The 25,155-nt window shown below is 34.3% G+C and overlaps 1 protein-coding gene across 1 annotated transcript in view; it reads right to left on the bottom strand.

Moving 5' to 3' along the window:
* LOC149790601 (uncharacterized) overlaps nucleotides 1–25,155 on the bottom strand; it is a 400,967-nt gene that overhangs the window by 129,505 nt on the left and 246,307 nt on the right. The window contains exons 74-84 of the mRNA XM_089972700.1: nucleotides 24,561–24,719; nucleotides 20,853–21,032; nucleotides 19,471–19,692; nucleotides 17,517–17,627; nucleotides 14,616–14,849; nucleotides 13,783–13,908; nucleotides 11,785–11,946; nucleotides 8,483–8,618; nucleotides 5,408–5,558; nucleotides 4,651–4,831; nucleotides 1,898–2,020 (exon numbers count right to left, since the gene is read on the bottom strand). Coding sequence (XP_089828826.1) covers nucleotides 1,898–2,020; nucleotides 4,651–4,831; nucleotides 5,408–5,558; nucleotides 8,483–8,618; nucleotides 11,785–11,946; nucleotides 13,783–13,908; nucleotides 14,616–14,849; nucleotides 17,517–17,627; nucleotides 19,471–19,692; nucleotides 20,853–21,032; nucleotides 24,561–24,719 — 1,785 coding nt within the window. The remainder of the gene's footprint in view (nucleotides 1–1,897; nucleotides 2,021–4,650; nucleotides 4,832–5,407; nucleotides 5,559–8,482; nucleotides 8,619–11,784; nucleotides 11,947–13,782; nucleotides 13,909–14,615; nucleotides 14,850–17,516; nucleotides 17,628–19,470; nucleotides 19,693–20,852; nucleotides 21,033–24,560; nucleotides 24,720–25,155) is intronic.

The following is a 25,155-nucleotide window of genomic DNA, read 5'->3' as shown; positions in this document are numbered from 1 at the left end:
ATACTGTATATAATGTACATAACAGCTAGAAGGCCTCAAGGTAGATTAGTTCTGTAACTAATTGAGTTACCTTCTCTAAATAAAGTTTTTATGACTATTATTATTATTATCATTGTTAATATTTCCTATGATTTAGCCTAGTGAGAGTTACCGTTCTTTATCAACAGGTTTTCATCACCATCTGCATCAAATGACATCTTTTTATACTCATATATGTGCTCAATTGCAAGTTGAACCAAACATTAAACTGCACAAACCCAGATCTAGCACTGCTTAATGTAATAGCAGATCTAGGTCAATGCAGTTTGTTAGAATTAAAAACATAAACACCAATTTCTTATGAATTTTTTCAATGATAGACACGGGTCGCTGTTGATTGTAATTTGACCCAACTTAAAAATGAGTATATGTGTATATTCTTATTCACAACTTCAACATCCTACAATATTTTTAATCTCATGACACAAAAAACAAAAACTATGCACCCTAGGTAAGTTGGATTTTTCTATAGCATACAGAAACTATGCACCCTAGGTAAGTTGTTACTCAGGCATGTATTGATTAACTTATAACCTAAAATTATGGGAAAATTGATTGTACAAGCTATTTTAATGTTGAATCTTTCTTGAAATTTTATTTAATCAAATTTAATTATTCAAATACGATTGCAAATGGACTGTACAATACACAGTTTACAAAGTTCAAATGCATCCAAGAAATAACATATGTCAAAAGATTACCTTTCTGCCAAAATAAAATTCTAACTTTCAATTCTTTTTAGCAAAACCAAGGACCTTATTAATTTTTTTTATATATTTAAAAACTGAATACCTTATTTTCTTCTCTTGCACATTGATACTATTCTGTACCTCAGTAACCTTTTCATTTTTTTTTTTTTCTTCTTTAAGTCAATACAAGTCAAGTTCTTGATAGGGGCACATGTAATAATATCTTTCCCCTACATGTATGCTGGATTGCAAAATCTACAACAAGGGGATAGAATTTGAGTCAGACCTTACACTCCTGAAGGTTAGATTTCCCTACCCTGTCCACACACATAAGGAATATTTTTTTACTCATTAACCATGTGCATTTATTGTTGGCAAAAACACAGCAGAATATGACAAGTACATGAACAATTTTGCATTATAATATTTAGATCTGTGTCAAGTGGGAAATGTTAATTAGGCTGTATATGATTTTACCTACTCCAAGGGTAAAAAATTTTTATTTAGCTCTTGGGGGAAAAAATTAAGACAACTCTGGTGTGTAAGGGCTGTTTCAGTAAAATATACTTGGGACCCAGGGAAGGCACTTTCAATGTGCAGTTGTCATAGATTCAATATTAGAACTTTTATCATTTTCATATGAACCTCCTGAGTAATCAGGGTACCCTGTCATTAATTAAAAAGAAGATGCTTTCCCTGGGTATGCATGTAAGTTTAAATGGAACAACCCAAAGAAACAGAAAATCTATCTTTAGCAAAAATTGAAGAATTTTAATTCCTGTTCAATTAATGAAAGAATATCTATGGTACCAATTGAGCCAATTATCAGAATGTCTTGCACTGACATAAAATACAGTGAAATACAGGGCTATCATATATTTGTCTCAGGTGATTGACATTGGGGACAAGTCCAACCATTCTGGGACACATGTTATTTTTCGGAATAAAATTTTCATCAGCAAAATGTTTAAATGAGGGAATTTTGCATGACTTTCAAATAACTTATACTGAGACTGGATCATTTAAATAAGGATTGGGCTACATGAATTTCAGCCCCTAAGAACCCCTAATAAATCAATGGCTATGCATGATAAAGGTCCAACTATCCATGTATGAGAAGTTCCAATGATCAATTTAGTCTGAAATGTCCTAAGTGCCTCATATTGTACCTGCAGGACAGTTCTTGCAGGTGCTCTGTCCCAGTTCATCCTGGTATGTCCCAGCTGTACAACCAATAGGTAGCATAGTTCCTACAGGACACCTGAATCCTTTTGGGCAAATATCACCTGTACCTGTAATAATTAAGAATTTGTATATGACATATTATCTTACACACAACATATTCGACTTTGAAACCCATCCAAATTTATCAAAAACACAAGGTATATACAGTTTTGTTATAGTATAGTATGTGTTTGTAGTCTAAGATTAATTAAATTGCATAGTGTTATGCAGAACATTAAATGCTTCATGACTGTGGGCTGCACATTAAGATAATGTATTATTTTGGTAAACATATGACCTTTTGACCACGTTTACAATTTAGAATATTCAGGAAATGAACTTTTGGCCATCATCCTGGTTGTCTTATTGTCTTAGTTTTTATATAAAGGCAGTGATGAACAGTGAAGCTGGAAAATTGATAGTGTTTATCTAAGAAAAAACCATAAGAAAAACATCATATACATTATGTAAATTTGATTAAAAAATGCATTAAACATAAAAGGCTGTGCATATATTGGTCTCAGTTAACAAGTCTTTGGTGATTTCATTAATTTGGCAAGACTTTAAAAGTACAATATGACTGAACAATGCATTGACAGTATATTGACTTTGCATCACTGTAATCCTGGGTTCAATAAAGGAGCCATCGCTGACTAAAGTTAGTGATAACTAATCCAAAGGTGGATTTTTTTAATTTTGTTTTTTCCGCCATTTCTTTACTTGATGCCCAGCATTAAAATCAAGCTGTCTGGTGTACTTGATACTGCAATCATGATATTTTGGCATAAAGATTTTATCGCAATTCAATTTATCATTTTGGTGCCATTTTTCATAACTTGTGTATAATACTTGGTTATATCATATTTAATACAACATATGTTTGCAAATATAATTTCCTTACAAAATTGAAACAGTGTTTGTCCTTGCTAATCTATTATGATTTTTGTAATTTATTGTGAGTATTGCAATTTGTTGTGAGTATTGTAATTTATTGTGAGTATTGTAATGTATTTTGAGTATTGTAATTTATTAGGATTATTGTAATTTTTTTGTGAGTATTGTAATTTATTTAAGTCTTGTAATTTGTTGTGAGTATTGTAATTTATTGCGAGTATTGTAATTTATTGACTATTGTAATTTACTAGGATTATTGTAATTTACTGCAACTATTGTCATTTATTGTATTAAAATTTATTGTGAGTATTGTAATTTATTGTGAGTATTGCAATTACTAGGATTATTTCAATTTATTGTGAGTATTGTAATTAATTGTGAGTATTGTAATTTACTAGGATTATTTTAATTTATTGTGAGTATTGTAATTTATTGTGAATATTGTAATTTACTAGGATTATTTTAATTTATTGTGAGTATTGTAATTTATTGTGAATACTGTAATTTACTAGGATTATTTTAATTTATTGTGAGTATTGTAATTTACTAGGATTATTGTAATTTATTGTGAGTATTGTAATTTATTGTGAATATTGTAATTTACTAGGATTATTCTAATTTATTGTGAGTATTGTAATTTATTGTGAATATTGTAATTTACTAGGATTATTCTAATTTATTGTGAGTATTGTAATTTATTGTGAATATTGTAATTTACTAGGATTATTTTAATTTATTGTGAGTATTGTAATTTACTAGGATTATTGTAATTTATTGTGAGTATTGTAATTTATTGTGAATATTGTAATTTACTAGGATTATTCTAATTTATTGTGAGTATTGTCATTTATTGTGAATATTGTAATTTACTAGGATTATTCTAATTTATTGTGAGTATTGTAATTTATTGTGAATATTGTAATTTACTAGGATTATTCTAATTTATTGTGAGTATTGTAATTTATTGTGAATATTGTAATTTACTAGGATTATTCTAATTTATTGTGAGTATTGTCATTTATTGTGAATATTGTAATTTACTAGGATTATTCTAATTTATTGTGAGTATTGTAATTTACTAGGATTATTGTAATTTATTGTGAGTATTGTAATTTATTGTGAATATTGTAATTTACTAGGATTATTTTAATTTATTGTGAGTATTGTCATTTATTGTGAATATTGTAATTTACTAGGATTATTTTAATTTATTGTGAGTATTGTAATTTATTGTGAATATTGTAATTTACTAGGATTATTTTAATTTATTGTGAGTATTGTAATTTACTAGGATTATTGTAATTTATTGTGAGTATTGTAATTTATTGTGAATATTGTAATTTACTAGGATTATTCTAATTTATTGTGAGTATTGTCATTTATTGTGAATATTGTAATTTACTAGGATTATTCTAATTTATTGTGAGTATTGTAATTTATTGTGAATATTGTAATTTACTAGGATTATTTTAATTTATTGTGAGTATTGTAATTTACTAGGATTATTCTAATTTATTGTGAGTATTGTCATTTATTGTGAGTATTGTAATTTAAAGGATTATTGTAATTTTTGTGAGTATTGTAATTTATTGTGAGTATTGTCATTTATTGTGAGTATTGCAATTTAAAGGATTATTGTAATTTTTGTGAGTATTGTAATTTATTGTGATTATTCTAATTTATTGTGATTATCATAATTTATTGGGATAGAAATGTCAGAACAATTCAATTTGGGCATAGTATGTATTCAAAGAGAGTCCAATCATCAATGTTTTCAGTTTTTTCCCCCCATTTGTTATTATACCTGTATGGCCACCTAGTAGTGGGCATGAAGCATTGTATGAACTGTTTGTTGCTGCATTATCTGGGTTGGGTCGGTCCACTCCTGACTGGCAGTAATACCCAGCTGCACACATCCCTGTGTAATCTGTGGCCCCCTCTTGTGAACAGTAGTATCCTCCATCACAATCCTTGCATTGCGTGATCTGTAAATGAAATTCGTTGTTTAATAGGAATCTCTGCATTAATCATGTCTGTCGTTACTACAACCAACTTTTAAAATATTTTAATAGGACCTAACAGGTAGAGAACAGAACGAACACAGAAACAAAGGATTAATGAAGTAAAATGTTGGAAAATAACTATATAAAAGCCTGCAATATAATTCTTAACTTGTTTTGGGTTACATTTATATGGAGTTGGATCCATGAACTGTGCTAAAGTCAATCAAATATTCTTATATATAGTACATATAGTATGTATCAATAACACAGATGATATTTTTTTAGTTAAAAGATCAGTGTATGTGCTGTATAAATCTTCTGGAGTGGGATGTCAGGCATCCACTGGGACAGTGGCATCCCATAGTATAGCCTAAGTACCCAAAAAATACAGGATTCACAGTGTAAATTATCTACAAAAACAATATTTTCATTAAAATTGTATTCTGTTTACCATAGATAACCCTGACAAGGTTTCCAGTCCCAACCTGTCTCATAAAGCAGTCCAAGTACCTGGCATAAGGACACACAGTTTTGATTAGCTACAAAACGAATATTTACCTTGAAGTGGTTTTTCTGTTTGCTGTAGGTACCCTTAGGACAGGGTTGCCAGTTCAATCCTGTCCCACTTGGGCAGTAGTATCCGGCTGGACAGCTTAAGTACCCAGATGTAGGATTTCCAGCAGTTACATTGGATGGCAGGCAATAGTACCTGTAAGGTTTTTAAAAGTTTACTGCATGAATAACTCAAGATGAGACAACCAACTAAGACTAAAAGTCATTATTATGAAAAACGTATGTGTTCAAAAGAACATACATGTAGTTCTTACTTGCTTCTAGCAATGATCACTTAATATGTGCCTGAATTCAATGCACAGAGCTGCCAGACTGAATACAAGATTGGTTACATGGTCACATGACCAAGTCACAACATTTTATTGACTTATATTAATTATTGTGAATAGAATGAGACTGGTTAGTGAGTGCACACGTGATTGAACTAATCAGCTGATTATATGCAAATTTTCTTACATGTATTAACAATATATGGCTCTCTACAGAGAAGGAAATAATATGTAATCACTGTCATTTAATATTTTTGCTTAATATGCAAAAATGTACCATGACACTCCAAATGAAGGCCCTTTAGAAGTAAAAATTACATTATTCCAAAATCAAAAGTCTTTTTTATTAGAAATGCTTTCAATATACTGGTCCACTGGTATGGAACATTATTCTTGTGACACAGGCAGGCTACTGGAATTTCTTGTTTTCATAATCAATGTCTTCAATTGATGAAATCTGAAGATATTTAAACAGTTTCAAGTAATATAAATACCTCCTGATTTTCTTTGTTTATGGCTCTTTTTCACTGATCAATTTTTCAATGCAACATGATACTTTATAAGTATCTGTGTACTCATGTGCATCTGTTTTGGACTAAATTCTTCAGTGTTCTGCCAAATTTATCACATTGTACTGTATACAGGTATATATTGTATACAACTTACAAATTTTCTACAAGTTATGAGTATTCTTTCATATGCATTGAGCCTATTCAATGCCAAGTATGCTACAGACAAATCCAAAAACATCCTTTGAGTGTATTCTACGCCATGTATGCAATAGAAAAATCCAAAAACATCCACTGAATCTATTCAATGCTATGTATGCTATAGACAAATCCAAAAGCATCCATTGAGTCAATTTTATGCCATGTATGCTATAGACAAATCCAAAAGCATCCATTGAGTCAATTCTATGCCATGTATGATAAAGATAAATCCAAAAACATCCTTTGAGTGTATTCTATGCCATGTATGCTATAGACAAATGAAAAAACATCCATTGAGTCTATTCAATGCCATGTATGCTATAGACAAATGAAAAAACATCACTGAGTCTATTCAATGCCATGTATGCTATAGACAAATCCAAAAGCATCCATTGAGTCAATTCTATGCCATATATGCTATAGACAAATCCAAAAGCATCCATTGAGTCAATTCTATGCCATGTATGATAAAGATAAATCCAAAAACATCTTGTGAGTGTATTCTATGCCATGTATGCTATAGACAAATGAAAAAACATCCACTGAGTCTATTCAATGCCATGTATGCTATAGACAAATCCAAAAGCATCCATTGAGTCAATTCTATGCAATGTATGCTATAGACAAATACAAAAACATGCTTTGAGTGTATTCTATGCCATGTATGCTATAGACAAATGAAAAAACATCCATTGAGTCTATTCAATGCCATGTATGCTATAGACAAATCCAAAAGCATCCACTGAATCAATTCTATGCCATGCATGCTAGAGACAAATCCAAAAGCATCCATTGAGTCCATTCTATGCCATGTATGATAAAGATAAATTCAAAAACATTCAATGAGTCTCTTCAATATTGCCAAATCAAAACAACATCCACCGAGTCTATTCTATGTCATGTATGCTATAGCCAAATCCAAATACATCAAATGAGTCTATTCCATGCATGTATGCTATAGCCAAACCCCAAAACATCCACTGAGTCTATTTAATGCCACAATATCCTACTGTCATATCCAAAAGCATCCACTGAGTCTTTTCGATGCCATTTATGCTACTGTCAAATCCAAAAAATTCATTGACTTTATTCAATGCTGTGTATGCTACTGCCAAATCCAAAAACATCCATTAAGTCTATTCAATGCCACAATATGCTATTGCCAAATCCGAAAACATACAATGAGTCTATTCAGTGCCACAATATGCTATTGCCAAATCCAAAAACATACAATGAGTCTATTCAATGCCACAATATGCTATTGCCAAATCCAAAAGCATCCAATGAGTCTACTCCATGCCATGTATACTATAGCCAAACCCCAAAACATCCACTGAATCTAATCAATGCCATACCGTACATGCTATATGCAAATACAAAGACATCTACAATTTACTGCTAAGTAACAATATGTCACAATTCAAAGTGTGCAACAGATTCCTTCATAAATATGGTCTGATTCTTAGTGTGGGTATGTGGGAAAGCCTGCCAGTAGCTTCTCATGGGTCAGTGTTTCTTCCCTGGGTTTTCCAGGGTTCTTCCTCCACCAGTTATACTGGCCGCCATGTATAGCCTATCTTGTGCCGAAAAATGGCGTTAAACCCTAGAACAACAATAACAACATGGTCTGATTCTACAACCTCTACACCCCAATCCAACAAGCACAATATACTGTTGCATCAATCTGGCCTGATACAACAAACTTCACACCCAAATCCAACAAGTAAAACATACTGTTGCATTAATATGGCCTGATCCAACAGCATGTAAAAGCCTAATGGTTTTTCAAACTCTTCCAGTTAGATATAATACAACAATGAACATACCTGTCTAACAAGATGTAAAAGTCATTTGACATCCTCCATTAAATGCATACACATGAAAAAAAATTGACATGTATGCCAATTAATCCCCTGACCCTAATAAGACACTTAAAAAATATGCAATATCTACACCATGGTAACTTGAGATGACAGTTCATTTTTTGTATGCATAGGTACACTAGATCATGGAAAATGATATGCTATACTATTTTGCATCAGAACTGATGATTGTATAAGACATTATTTAATAAAACTCACCCATCAGGGCAAATATCACAATCCCACCTGCCAGTCCTATTAGTGAAGTAACCAGGGGCACAAGATTGGGGCTCACCACTGCCTCCTGGGCAATAAAGTCCTATTGGGCAAATCACTGCTGTTGAATTAGTGGAACCTATAAAAGCAATAAAATTTGATCACATTATACAGCTCTTAGTATTCCTTATCTAATCAAGCTGGAATTAACTAGCATGAACTTGTAACAGCTCAATAATGAAAAAGATGTTCAACTGAAATGCAAAAGGATACAAAAGCTTTCCATTGACAATCAAATTATGCACATATGGGATCAAGTATATGAGGCAGGTCTGTTGGAAAGTTGCCAATTCTTACAAAATCCTATCATTTTAATAGTTTCTTTTAAATGATAACTATATTATTATTATTATTATTATTTTTAGCTAATACATTCTTTTGGAAGAAGAAATAATCATAAATGAATGATATGAGCAAAATATTCCTCAGGCTAATTACTATTAACGTAAGTTTTAGAACAAAATACTTCTCAGACCAATTAATAATAATTGAAGTTTTAGAACAATATTTGAATAAGCTCTGTCTGATTTAAAAAATGGTGATTGTTCATTTTAGAACTTAGACCAAAGTCCGTAAGTCAGAAACTTAACCACAATCTTACTAAATCTGTCTATATATCAAACTGAGATTTTGTTTGACTATTATATGTCTCACAATTTTCTGATTTTCCTCAGTGATGGCAGAAAAGATAACATGTAGCAAGAGTTCCGGAAAGAGAGTGAGGTTCTAATGGGCAGAATGAATTTCCAGCAATTCAAGACATGTCCATGTCTTCCTTTTAACTGCTGAGTGTTGAAACCATCTCTCACAGTCATCAGTTCTAATAAGATTTTCAAACTATCTGCTGTGGTGGGCATACTGGATGTCAGATTGGAACCATTTTTATTTAGGAAAATTTGTGATGTTTAGTGAAAGTGATTTGCTGTTGAATAAACTCTTGGAAGATCATGTACTACAAAGTTCAATTTAATGTGAATCTTATCTTTTATATAACAATGCTCTGGAAGATGATAAGCTTTACAAGGTTCTATTCATCACATAATGTCAAATAAGCTTTACAAGGTTCTATTCATCACTTAATGTCAAATAAGCTTTACAAGGTTCTACTTAATAATATCACTTAATATCATCTAAGCTTTACAAGGTTCTACTTAATAATATCACTTAATGTCAACTAAGCTTTACAAGGTTCTACTTAATAATATCACTTAATGTCAACTAAGCTTTACAAGGTTCTATTTAATAATATCACTTAATGTCAACTAAGCTTTACAAGGTTCTACTTAATAATATCACTTAATGTCAACTAAGCTTTACAAGGTTCTACTTAATATCACTTAATGTCAACTAAGCTTTACAAGGTTCTATTCATCACTTAATGTCAACTAAGCTTTACAAGGTTCAACTTATCACTTAATGTCAAATAAGCTTTACAAGGTTCTATTCATCACTTAATGTCAAATAAGCTTTACAAGGTTCTATTCATCACTTAATGTCAACTAAGCTTTACAAGGTTCTACTTAATATCACTTAATGTCAACTAAGCTTTACAAGGTTCTATTCATCACTTAATGTCAACTAAGCTTTACAAGGTTCAACTTATCACTTAATGTCAAATAAGCTTTACAAGGTTCTATTCATCACATAATGTCAAATAAGCTTTACAAGGTTCTATTCATCACTTAATGTCAAATAAGCTTTACAAGGTTCTATTCATCACTTAATGTCAAATAAGCTTTACAAGGTTCTATTCATCACTTAATGTCAAATAAGCTTTACAAGGTTCTATTCATCACATAATGTCAAATAAGCTTTACAAGGTTCTATTCATCACTTAATGTCAAATAAGCTTTACAAGGTTCTATTCATCACTTAATGTCAAATAAGCTTTACAAGGTTCTATTCATCACATAATGTCAAATAAGCTTTACAAGGTTCTATTCATCACTTAATGTCAAATAAGCTTTACAAGGTTCTATTCATCACTTAATGTCAAATAAGCTTTACAAGGTTATATTTATCACTTAATGTCAAATAAGCTTTACAAGGTTATATTTATCACTTAATGTCAAATAAGCTTTACATGGTTCAACTTATCACTTAATGTCAAATAAGCTTTACAAGGTTCTATTCATCACTTAATGTCAAATAAGCTTTACAAGGTTATATTCATCACCTAATGTCATATAAGCTTTACAAGGTTCTACACATCACTTAATGTCAAATAAGCTTTACAAGGTTCTACTCATCACTCGTCAATCTGATCTGCTGGTATATCACAAAATGGTAAATATTTTTCTAACCTGTTTTCAGCAGAATGTACATAATGAACATAAATACCTGTAAATTTTTTACCTTCATTGAACTAATACTCAAGTAAATATTATAACTTTTAAAGAAAAAATCTGAATGCTACTAAAATGAGCAGGACTCAACCATGGTGAATTGTGTGATGTCACATCAGGGTCTACTCTGTATCTTCTACTCATTATTTCATGCAAACATTATGAAACATGATTTAATGGCATGTTTTATGTGACCTAAAATCCTATTCATTCTACTCACTACTACATCTAAGCAGTGTAGAACTGATTTACTAGAACAGAGGTGGGCAAACTTTCCAGTGCAAGTGCCACATACACAAATTTACACCTTGTCACGGGCCGCATAGTTCATTAAGTAAACTAATTAATATTTGAAATAGCAAAAACAAAAGGTTTTTCTAAATAACATCTAATTAATTTTCAGTTGTTAATATGTTGTTAATACTTGAAAACTTAAACTTCAAAAGAAGCATATTTATTTGATAAACAGAGTAACATAAACAGAGTCAGTGCAAATGATAACTTGTTTCTAGGCCGCATGAAAACCCTTGGCAGGCCAAATGTGGCCTGCGGGCCGTAGTTTGCCACCCCTGTACTAGAATGTTATATTCTGTTAAAACATGTGTCTACCCAGGTGCTTCTATTTGTTATTTCATGCAAACAAAATAAAACCTGATTTACTAGCATGTTAAGTGATGTCACATCAGGGTCTAATATTATTTTAGCCCTTATATCATGCAAACGGTGTAGAACTTAATTTGATGGCATGTTATGTGATGTCAAACCAGGGTCTACAATAATCTTTGTACTCATTATTTTATGCGAACCGTGTAGAACATGATTTACCTGCATGCGATATGTCAGATCAGGTCTACGATATTACTCTATTTTGTCTGCATCCTACATGCATATGTACTATACCTTTGGGGCAGTAGTATCCCTGTGTGCATGGCCCTTGAACGTCTATAATGCCAGCCATCTGGCAATAGGACCCTGCAGTGCACGTCATACATTCGGTTGCTGCTGTCAGCCCTGTACTGTTTGAAAATGTTCCTGGTGGGCAACCAGTGGGAGTGTAAGTACCTGAAGAAAAAAAAAAAAAAATTTTGAATACAAATTTCATAAGTATACTGTGGAAAAATTTGAACTGCTTATAAAATTCTACTCTTTTTTTTAAAACCTACCATAAAATTCATCATACGTACTTCCAAAAGATAGTTTTACAAACCGTGGTTCTGTAACATGCATTATATGACCTCTGAATGTTATTCTGGTGACATAATTCTTGAGTGAGTGAGGCAGATAATACTATCGTATCATATCATACAAATCATGGGCATATATAACATTGTACAATAGCAATATTGTACAAATCATGGACATATAGTAACATTGTACACATCATGGGCATATAGTAACATTGTACAAATCATGGACATATAATAACATTGTAATATTTTCCGTGGAATTAAACAATTGATTTAGATTATATGACTTTGAAAAACCCAATAAAGAATGTCAGTTTGACACCACCAATACATTAACAGCCCTGCTGGTGAGACAGGAAATCCAACTCTATCAGGATCCATACTTAAGGCATATACTTTAATCTTATTCCAAAGTTTCATGTACATGACGTTCAAACTTTCGGACAGACTCAACATTAATGTTACAGTCACTACCAGAAAAATGATGCTTATGTTGCTTGCTTAGATTAAAGTGGTGTGCGTACATAAGTACATTTACCACCAGTTTCTGACTGCATGGCAGCCTGATAATTGTTCCTGGGGGAAGGAAAGAGAGCCTCATCCCCCAGGCATTTATGTGCACAAAGTGCACTGATAATTTTAGCCTCAGACATGAGTCCTTTTTTGGACCCATAATGGTGTGACTGGATGGCTACTCATGAGAGGGAATAGACCCATGTACTCATGATCCAAAATTTTTTTCTTCTGTTAACCAATAGGTCCAGAATTAGCCTCCACTGCTATTTAAGTGGTCATGACGTCTTTTCGGCATCAGTATAATATTGTGCTAATAACTGGTCACTGGTAATCTGTTCTGTTTTGTTTATTTGGATTAAAAGGCTCAGTAACCATGGGCTCCACGCTCCGTGTATATGGCCGCACCCCCTTTTTCTTCTATTCTTATGGTTAGTCATGGCCCACGTGTTGTATGCTAATCCACTCCCTTCTCCCTCCTTTTTTCTAATCTATTTTCCTAGTGATGAGTGCTCCACTGTATTCCCCTGTGATGCTCCACTTGTCTTCCAGCGAAATCCTTATGTGGCAGTGCCCTTTGTTGCTATCCACTGCTACTTTCATTATCTGTCTTCGCAGCAAATAGTGGCTGTGCTGCACTGCTCTGCAATGTTCACTGGACAACATTCCCTGGCTGAATGATGATGAAATGGATGCCTATGTCTCACCACTGACAAGCAAGAAACAAATAGTAATCTACATTACCAAGCCTTGCATTACACCACTGACTTAACCTGTGTTACACTATTGACTGACACCAAGTAAATACAGTTAATTAATATCCTGTATACATGGTCTAAGTTTAGGACTGATTGCTGTCACAGTGGCAGAGTTACTAGATCCTGATAGACAGTTACCTGCGTCACACTTTCCTGTTGGTGCAGTCTGCTCTAGACTGTAACAATAGTCACATGCATTACATTATGAAGTGACACTGTGCAATGTTGAGCTTTTGCCCTGGGACAACTTTTCCCCACTGGACAGATTGCTGGGGCTGCATTATTGGATAACTGGACAAAATGCTGGGGCTGCATTATTGGATCAGGATGAACAATAGCAACTAACATCACACTTTCCTGTTCATGTGGTCTTGTCCAAACTGTTACAGGAATTACCTGTATTAACAGCATGTAATAACAAGTTACAAAAATCTACTTACCCTCTGGGCAGTATTTGCCTGCAGGACAGATGGCTGGAGCAGAGTTACTAGATCCTGATACACAATAGTAACCTGCAGTACACTTTCCTGTTGTTGTAGTCTGGCCCAGGCCATTACAGTAGTAACCTGACAGTGACAAAAGAAATTGAAAATATAAGTGACTCAATATACTTAACTAAGAAAATGAAATAACAAGCACTATACAGATCAGAAACCACTGTATACATACATACATATATATATATATATATATATATATATATATATATATATATATATATATATATATATATATATATATATATATATACCAGAAATGTGTTCAAAGAACATCAATGTCCTCCACCTACTCTTTTGCAATGTATATAAATTGATTGTCTTAATGCATGTATTATGGAAGGATGGACAGATTAGGGTAACTCTACATGGTCCTTCCACATTTGTGGTTGGGGTTGAAAACCAACCAGTGAAGTATGTAAAGTGGGATAACAGCCCAACATGACAGATGTATGCTTACACTATAAGTTCTTAAAAAAGGTCTTGGTCATGTATCAATGAACAGTATGGTAGATAGCATCACTGATAATCTGCAAACCAGTATTGTGACTTTGTTCATTAATCTTCAGCGTCACTTTAGAAATTATACTACATATGCAAGCAGTGGAGAAATGAAATGTTGCTAGATCAAAAAGACAGATTCTGTACAAGCTAACTATGAAAAATATTTTAAACCAATTCTTTGAGAATTATCCGACAAAAAAGTAGCCTGTAATACCTTACATGTAGAATGATTTCAAATATTGTTTTAATTGCATATTTTGATAAATGCCTACCTTGAGTACATGGGGTACAGTTAGATTCATTCATCAGGCGTAATGTGTTGGAGAATGTGCCGACCGGACACGGGATTGGCTCTTCTGTTCCCTGAGGACAATAGTAACCAGCTGGACATGCATTAGAATAATTTCCCTGAATCGGAGCAGCTGTCATGGCACCTGTGCGACAGTAATATCCACTGCTACATAGTGTTGTTGGATATACAGTTCCTCCAGAACAGTAGAAACCACCTGAAAAAAATGATGGTAAGGAAATTAAAAAGTTGTTTTCCCAAGAGAAGTACATTACTAATAATTAGTGAGATGAAATGCATAGTTTATTTAAAAGAAGACTGTCAATATCGCTGATACAGAGTCAAAACTCTTACTCATACTGTTGTAAATGTTTCTATAATACAAAGAGTTTCTTATCACTACATAATGAATATTAAAAGTCTGCCACCCTGGCAAATGTCATCCGACAGCAAACAATGTATGATTGTTGTTTTTATTTGATAAATTACCAAGCACACATTATCTGACAGCAAACAATGTATGATTGTTGTTTTTTTTTGATAAATTACCAAGCACACATTATCCGACAGCAAACAATGTATGATTGTTGTTTTTATTTGATAAATTACCAAGCACACATTATCTGACAGCAAACAATTTATGATTGTTGATTTTATTTGATAAATTACCAAGCACACATTATCTGACAGCAAACAATGTATGATTGTTGTTTTTATTTGACAAATTACCAAGCACACATTATCTGACAGCAAACAATGTATGATTGTTGTTTTTATTTGATAAATTACCAAGCACACATTATCCAACAGCAAACAATGTATGATTGTTGTTTTTATTTGACAAATTACCAAGCACACATTATCCGACAGCAAACAATGTATGATTGTTGTTTTTATTTGATAAATTACCAAGCACACATTATCCGACAGCAAACAATGTACAATTGTTTTTTTTATTTGATAAATGACCAAGCACACATTATCCGACAACAAACAATGTATGATTGTTGTTTTTATTTGATAAATTACCAAGCACATGTTATCCATCAGCAAACAATGTATGGTTGTTGTTTTTATTTGATAAATGACCAAGCACACATTATCCAACAGCAAACAATGTATGATTGTTGTTTTTATTTGATAAATTACCAAGCACATGTTATCCATCAGCAAACAATGTATGGTTGTTGTTTTTATTTGATAAATGACCAAGCACACATTATCCAACAGCAAACAATGTATGATTGTTGTTTTTATTTGATAAATTATCAAGCACACATTATCTGACAGCAAACAATGTATGATTGTTGTTTTTATTTGATAAATTACCAAGCACACATTATCTGACAGCAAACAATGTACGATTGTTTTTTTTATTTGATAAATTACCAAGCACACATTATCTGACAGCAAACAATGTATCATTGTTGTTTTTATTTCATAAATGACCAAGCACACATTATTATAGTGTATTATACACATCTAATAGCTGTAACAAGTTCTTTCTTTAATTACAAAAAAAAAATGAACTTGTACAGCATGTTAATTCCTACCTTTTTGCACTGATGACATCAGAAAACTGGATGCATCCAAACAAGTAAAATCAGCTTAAGGAAACATGACATTTCATTGCTTTAAATCCACATGGTAGCTTTCATCTTTCCAAATTAATCTCAAGTCTATACTGTTGCTATCATCTTCCCAAATTAATCTCAAGTCTATACTGTTGCTATCATCTTTCCAAATTAATCTCAAGTCTATATTGTTGCTATCATCTTTCCAGATTAATCTCAAGTCTATATTGTTGCTATCATCTTTCCAGATTAATCTCAAGTCTATACTGTTGCTATCATCTTTCCAGATTAATCTCAAGTCTATACTGTTGCTATCGTCTTTCCAAATTAATCTCAAGTCTATATTGTTGCTATCATCTTTCCAGATTAATCTCAAGTCTAAATTGTTGCTATCATCTTTCCAGATTAATCTCAAGTCCACATGGTTGAATATATCTTTCCAAACTAATCTTAAGTTCAAATGTTAATCTGTGTCTACATTACATAAGTTCAATTACCAATAAAAGAATTAAGCTAAATTTACTAAAATTGAAAATAAACTTTTACAACAATTCAAACTTTTAAAAAAATTGTATTTTATTTAAAAAAGTTTATTAGTTTTGTAAATTGAAATGTGGGAACTTATTTGTTGACAATCACTGTTATATAACATACAAATTTTGCTACTGTACTTACATAGAAGCCTGGGATATAACCAAGACATATTTTGCATCATTCATTCTTATGCCATTTTGGTGACCTGGATTGTAAAGGCATGATTTTGTTGCTTTGATCAAAGTATAACAAAAGGTTCCTGTCACTTTGACAGAATACACCTGGAGCTGCCAAATATTGTAAAAGTCTATGAACTGAAGCAAGATTTCTGACAAGAGGTTGCCATCTTTGTTCTTGCCTAAACATTTCCCTCATGAAGAAGACCACTTTTCTTGTCCCATCAATGCATGGTCAGAGGTGTACCAAAACAAACTAATGTACCAAAACAAACCAATGTACCAAAACAAACCACTCAGATATACTCACACCTAAGCCACATGTAACTGCAAACAAAATAAACACTCATCTTTCTTCATGTCATGTGCCAGCAGATCAGCGTCTGTCTTGTTTGTTCCACTAATTAGTTTTTACGAACTGTTCAGACCCAGATTTGCCATCACATTATGTGATGGCAGATATGGATTTATTTAGCTTGCAGCAAGATCCAGCTTGAACAAAAATAAATACAGTATGTTGAGATTGCATCTTCATATGCAAGAGTTAATTGTACTGCCTGAACTATAATCACAAAACTAAATTCTTTTCATTAAACCTACCAAGGCAAGGGAAGCATTCAGAAGAAGCTTTCAGACCAGTGATGTTATTGAAGGTTCCAGCTGGGCACGGATACTGACTGGATGATTTGGTTCCATTAGGGCAGTAGAAACCTGAAATAAATACATAGAGGCATTAGCATTTTCTGCAGCCTTCCAAGAAAAGAGACACAAAACAGACACTCCGGAGACCCCTGGTTAGAACTGTGTGGACCCTTTTAGGGGCCTTGTATACCTTATTTCTTCATCTAGCATCAATTTATTAAATGCTTATTACATGAGGTAAATAGGGGCCCTGAGTGGCCGAGTGGTCTAAAGCACTCTCCGTTACAAATCACTGCCATCACACCTCTGTCTGCGTGGGTTCGAGTCTCGGATTCAGCTAATGTGAGTATGTGAAAAAGCTTGCCAGTAGCTTCTCATGGGCCAGTGGTTCTTTCCAAGGTTTTCCCGGGTTCTTCCTCCACCATTAATGCTGGCTGCCATGTATAGCCTATCATGTGCTGAAAAATGGCATTAAACCCTACAACAACAACAACATCAGGTATATTAGTGAACAATTACATCAAATTCCTATGGACTATTGCAGTAACCTCATATTACCATTTCCTAAATATTTCTTCATATTAGAGATGAGATAACATTCTGTCTACAGGCTTAACCCATGGGTGTTTTCTTTTCAACTAGTGCACACTTGTAAAAGAAGCATGAGATCTTCATTCCTTATAAAACAAACCTGTTTACTTGGGATCATTAGAAATATGATTGGTCTATTTTTGTGCACTTGTTATATTTGATCATCCAAAACTTTGTTTTAAATACAGAGAACCTGAATCTGTATTAGATCAGTGGTTCTTAACCCATGGGTTGCAACCCAAAACTGGGTTGTGATGCTGTTTTGAGTGGGTTGCTGACTTCAACCTCAATAATCTGACATTTCTCTTTGGTCAAGATGCAATTTTCCCCAATAAAGTCCAAGTTAAACCAACATATAAGTATTCTGTGGTAGTCATCAAGAAAACTACTATGGAATCTGCAGACTATGATATATGTGAAGCATACAAGTTCACTATGACATTGTCAACTGATTAAAATGACAAGTCTCCATTAGACACCATTACCTTTTGCAAGGAAATACTGTATCAATTGCCTTCTTCAAGGAAATACTGTATCAATAATCATTGCCTTTTGCAAGGAAATACTGTACCAATAAACATTACAAGGAAATACTGTACCAATAATCATTGCAAGGAAATACTGTACCAATAATCATTGCAAGGAAATACTGTACCAATAATCATTGCAAGGAAATACTGTACCAATAATCATTGCAAGGAAATACTGTACCAATAATCATTGCAAGGAAATACTGTACCAATAATCATTGCAAGGAAATACTGTACCAATGATCATTGCAAGGAAATACTGTACCAATAATAATTGCAAGGAAATACTGTACCAATAATCACTGCAAGGAAATACTGTACCAGTAATAATTGCAAGGAAATACTGTACCAATAATCATTGCAAGGAAATACTGTACCAATAATCATTGCAAGGAAATACTGTATCAATAATCATTGCAAGGCAATACTGTACCAATAATCATTGCAAGGAAATGCTGTACCAATAATAATTCCAAGGAAATACTGTACCAATAATCATTGCAAGGAAATACTGTACCAATATTCATTGCAAGGAAATACTGTACCAATAATCATTGCAAGGAAATACTGTACCAATAATCATTGCAAGGAAATACTGTACCAATAATCATTGCAAGGAAATACTGTACCAATAATCATTGCAAGGAAATACTGTACCAATAATAATTGCAAGGAAATACTGTACCAACAATCATTGCAAGGAAATACTGTACCAATAATCATTGCAAGGAAATACTGTACCAATTATCAGTGTTTAATGTCATTTGCAGCAGTAGAGTATCATTACATACCTGATGGACAAACGTAAGCTGTGTAGCTGGTGATTGGTCCATATATACTGTTACAAAAATATCCAGCAGGACACGCTTTACATGTGGACTGTCCTGTTTCATCCTGGTATGTCCCAGATGAACAAAGTGAATAGTTTGTGGACCCAGTGGGACACATGTACCCAGCTGGACACTCATATGCACTTGGATTTGGAACAGATTGTCCAGCCGGACAGTAATAGCCTGAAATGGAACAAACATGTGTCCAGTGAGTTTAAAATTAAATGTTAATTCTTCAGGTAGTTTTTATTGGTGACTGAGAATAGGGCAAACATGCATTCTTTTTGGGATGAATATGGGACAGCTGGAAATGAAACTTTACAAGTAGATCTAAAATGTGAATTCTGAATAATTTAGAAATATTTATAGCTGGGGCTCCATTATAGGAACATAAGGGAACCTAAAAATTCCATACTCTGATGTAACGGGTCCAGTTCAGTTAGTTTGCATGTGATTGAATGTCAACTTCCTTTAACAGTAAAATTTCAAACAATGTCTGAATAACAAATTTGCTTTTTCTGGAGACCTTATTATGTTAGACATAATGTATGAATACAAATATTTTCTTTTTCCGATACTTGTTGAAGATTTCATCATATTAGGCATGATGTCTAAATACATAATTTTGTTGTGGACAGCATTATAATGAGGGACAGCATTATAAAGAGGGAGTAACATCAAGTTTCATGTTTAAGTGGGATTCTACAAAAAACTAATCTTGTTTCCTGGCAGTAATGCATTGTGTTAATACTACTTTTCAAAATAAAATGTTAACACAAAAAATGAAACAATGATACCCTCGGCACTGAAAAGTGATGCCCTAACACTGAAACAGTGATACCCCAGGTACTGAAACAGTGATACCCCGACACTGAAAAGCGATACCCCAGGTACTGAAACAGTGATACCCCAACAATGAAAAGTGATACCCCAGGTACTGCAACAGTGATACCCCGACACTGAAAAGTGTTACCCCAACAATGAAAAGTGATACCCCAGGTACTGAAACAGTGATACCCCAACAATGAAAAGTGATACTCCAGGTACTGCAACAGTGATACCCTGACACTGAAAAGTGATACCCCAACAATGAAAAGTGATAGTCATCTGCTACAGCATTTACACATTTTACATTGGATGTAGTAGTGTACATTTTGGGTAATTTATTTTAAGGTGAAATTAAAATAACCTGAACCAATTAGTGTAAGGTGTGTTCCTCACATGCATCACAGGCTCTTCCTACTGCAGGTTGGCGATACATCAGAAGCAGTAGGGGAAGCCCTGGGGAATATTATGACCATTATGAAAATAATAAGGTTACTACTATAAGCTAAATTCCTTACCTGCATCACAGTATCCACTTACTGCTGAAAGTCCACTTCCATTACAATATCTGCCTGCTGTGCATGGAATGCAGTAGGACAAGGACTGAGCCATGTAACTAGGGTAGTAATAACCTGGAGGGCATGGAATAGGTGCTGAGCTGCCTGCTGGACAATAATACCCTGGGGGGCATCGGTTACCTGAAATTGTATCATACATTCTTTATCGGAGTGTGCATGTGAAAGTGTATTGTCTGATATGTATAGAATATGAAATGTGGTTACACAAGCCACAAGAAATGACAAGCCCCCAGCAAATAAAGAATCCATACAGTTTAACTTAATTTGGAAGACCACCCCTTATCACCCCCTCCCCCCAGTGTACTTCTGGTGTACCAATTTTCATGGACTTTGTGGATTTTACAACCTGTAAATTTAAAAACAAACAGTGATCTGTGAAAATCCCTACCCCAGTCTACTAATGTAAGTGACAATGATAATGGCATTTTTAACGAAACTACTAAAATGTATACCCATATGGTACTTGTTTGATATTTGTACTCAAATGTACCACTATGGCACCTGCTGGACATGTGTACTAAAATGACCCTCTATATCACCTGCTTGATATGTGTACTGAAATGCCCCTCTATGTTACCTGCCTGATATGTGTACTGAAATGCCCCTCTATGGCACCTGCTTGATATGTGTACTGAAATGCCCCTCTATGGCACCTGCTTGATATGTGTACTGACATGCCCCTCTATGTGACCTGCTTGACATGTGTACTAAAATACCTCTCATTATCACCTGCTTGACATGTGTACTAAAATGCCCCTCTATGTCACCTGCTTGGTGCATGTGTACTAAAATGCCCCTCTATGGCACCTGCTTGACATGTGTACTAAAATGCCCCTCTATGGCACCTGCTTGACATGTGTACTCAAATGCCCCTCTATGTCACCTGCTTGACATGTGTACTAAAATACCTCTCATTATCACCTGCTTGACATGTGTACTAAAATGCCCCTCATTGTCAACTGCTTGACATGTGTACTAAAATGCCCCTCTATGTTACCTGCTTGACATGTGTACTAAAATGCCCCTCTATGGCACCTGCTTGACATGTGTACTAAAATGCCCCTCATTGTCACCTGCTTGACATGTGTACTCTAATGCCCCTCTATGGCACTTGCTTGACATGTGTACTAAAATGCCCCTCTATGGCACCTGCTTGACATGTGTACTAAAATGCCTCTCATTGTCACCTGCTTGACATGTGTACTGAAATGCCCCTCTATGTCACCTGCTTGACATGTGTACTAAAATGCCCCTCATTGTCACCTGCTTGACATGTGTACTCTAATGCCCCTCTATGGCACCTGCTTGACATGTGTACTAAAATGCCCCTCTATGTCACCTGCTTGACAAGTGTACTAAAATGCCTCTCATTATCACCTGCTTGACATGTGTACTAAAATGCCCCTCTATGGCACCTGCTTGACATGTGTACTAAAATGCCCCTCTATGGCACCTGCTTGACATGTGTACTAAAATGCCCCTCACTGTCACCTGCTTGACATGTGTACTAAAATGCCCCTCTATGGCACCTGCTTGACATGTGTACTAAAATGCCTCTCATTGTCACCTGCTTGATATGTGTACTGAAATGCCCCTCTATGGCACCTGATTGACATGTGTACTGAAATGCCCCTCTATGGCACCTGCTTGATATGTGTACTGACATGCCCCTCTATGTTACCTGCTTGATATGTGTACTAAAATGCCCCTCTATGTTACCTGCTTGACATGTGTACTAAAATGCCCCTCTATGTCACCTGCTTGGTGCATGTGTACTAAAATGCCCCTCTATGGCACCTGCTTGACATGTGTACTAAAATGCCCCTCATTGTCACCTGCTTGACATGTGTACTCTAATGCCCCTCTATGGCACTTGCTTGACATGTGTACTCAAATGCCCCTCTATGTCACCTGCTTGACATGTGTACTAAAATACCTCTCATTATCACCTGCTTGACATGTGTACTAAAATGCCCCTCATTGTCACCTGCTTGACATGTGTACTCAAATGCCCCTCTATGTCACCTGCTTGACATGTGTACTAAAATGCCTCTCATTATCACCTGCTTGACATGTGTACTAAAATGCCCCTCATTGTCAACTGCTTGACATGTGTACTAAAATGCCCCTCTATGTTACCTGCTTGACATGTGTACTAAAATGCCCCTCTATGTCACCTGCTTGGTGCATGTGTACTCTAATGCCCCTCTATGGCACCTGCTTGACATGTGTACTAAAATGCCCCTCATTGTCACCTGCTTGACATGTGTACTCTAATGCCCCTCTATGGCACTTGCTTGACATGTGTACTAAAATGCCCCTCTATGGCACCTGCTTGACATGTGTACTAAAATGTCCCTCATTGTCACCTGCTTGACATGTGTACTGAAATGCCCCTCTATGTCACCTGCTTGACATGTGTACTAAACTGCCCCTCATTGTCACTTGCTTGACATGTGTACTAAAATGCCGCTCTATGGCACTTTCTTGATGCATACTATAAGTGAAGAATTGTGTGAAATTTCAAAGAAATATCAGAGTTATTATAAGCAAAGTATTAAACAATAAACCACTGCATGATTTATCAAAAACATCTAAATTATGTGTGCATGGCTGAATATATATGTTTCAATGGAACATCAGCACATTAATGACTATATGGTGCTGATTAAGAAGTATGTTCTAAAATTGTAAAGATCCCAAACATCTAAGAGAGCTTTGTGAAGATAAACCCTTCCAAATAAAAAATAAATACAGAGTATAACAAAATCAAATAGAAAGGTACATTTAAAAAAAATATACTGAAACAGATATATACAACAAAAGAAAATAAAGGTAACAAATATAGAACCCTTAAGTACTACATCAAAAACTTTTAAGCAGACCACACTCCCTAAAAAAGTCCAAGATTTTCTTGAATTGTACATCATATCAAAGTTATTTAATTGGGTCAAGTTTGAAAACTTTTGTCTGACTTGATAAAAATGTGTTCCATTGTCATTGGACACTGGTAGGGAATGTTGTCCTGTCAAGGTTCACACTTCAGGAAATATGCAGGAGTCAGGTCTATTCCATATGTGATGAACACAATACATTAACCTGGCTGTTGATTCTATGTGAGGGGCATGCCATTGATTCTATATAAGGGGCGTGCCAGTGATTCTATATGAGGGGCATGCCATTGATTCTATATGAGGGGCATGCCATTGATTATATGTGAGGGGCATGCCATTGATTCTATATGAGGGGCATGCCATTGATTATATGTGAGGGGCATGCCATTGATTCTATATGAGGGGCATGCCATTGATTCTATGTGAGGGGCATACTATTGATTCTATATGAGGGGCATGCAATTGACTCTATGTAAGGCATGTTTCTATGTGAGGGGCATGCCACTGATTATATGTGAGGGGCATGCCATTGACTCTATATAAGGGGCATGCCATTAATTCTATGTGAGGGGTATTCCATTCTCCAATGATAGGTTTCATGTTCAGAAGCTTGTCTGTCAAGTAATCATTTCTGCATAATCTTGCCAAGTATAGAGAACACTTCATTTTATATATATATATATATATATATATATATATATATATATATATATATATATATATTTATATTCAAATGTAATAAAAGTGTGCTTACCTCCAGTACCAGTACTAATAGGCGTGGCTGTGGTGGCATTTCCACTACAGTAGTACCCTGCAGAGCAATTTCCTGCTGGGGATGACATCATATTTGTGTTACAATATTGACCTGGGTCACAGCCAAGAGGAGTAAAGCTTCCTTTTGGACAATACTGACCTATAAATAGACATTTGTAAGAGTATTATATCAAATATATTTTACAATATTGACCTGGCAAACAGCCATGGGACAGGGCATTCATTGAGCAAAAATGACCTATAAATAGATGCATATCTGTGTGTTAAAGCAAATGGATTGAATTGACTGTCCTGTGGATTTGTGTCTAGATCATTTGCTGATTATAATGTTTTTAAATTGACTGCTTGTCCTATGATTATAGAGTTTTCAAATGGAATTGTGAAATTATTACTGCTTTAAACTAAAATGAATTCATTCAAATTCTGGCTGCAATGGAATCTTATAAGTCTTAATAATCTACCATCTTCTTTCCATTGTTTACAATGAAGAATCAAGGTCCATGTAATGCAAATGTTTGTCACTAGGTAGAAGTAGCGAGAAGTAGATATATGGACTCACAGGGGTGAACATTTTG

This window comes from Sinohyriopsis cumingii, chromosome 10 (assembly GCF_028554795.1).
Source record: "Sinohyriopsis cumingii isolate HCF-2022 chromosome 10, ASM2855479v2, whole genome shotgun sequence".
Classification (NCBI taxonomy): Eukaryota; Metazoa; Mollusca; class Bivalvia; order Unionida; family Unionidae; genus Sinohyriopsis; species Sinohyriopsis cumingii.
Note: the sequence above shows the minus strand (reverse complement) of the source record. Positions and strands in the feature narration are given on the sequence as shown.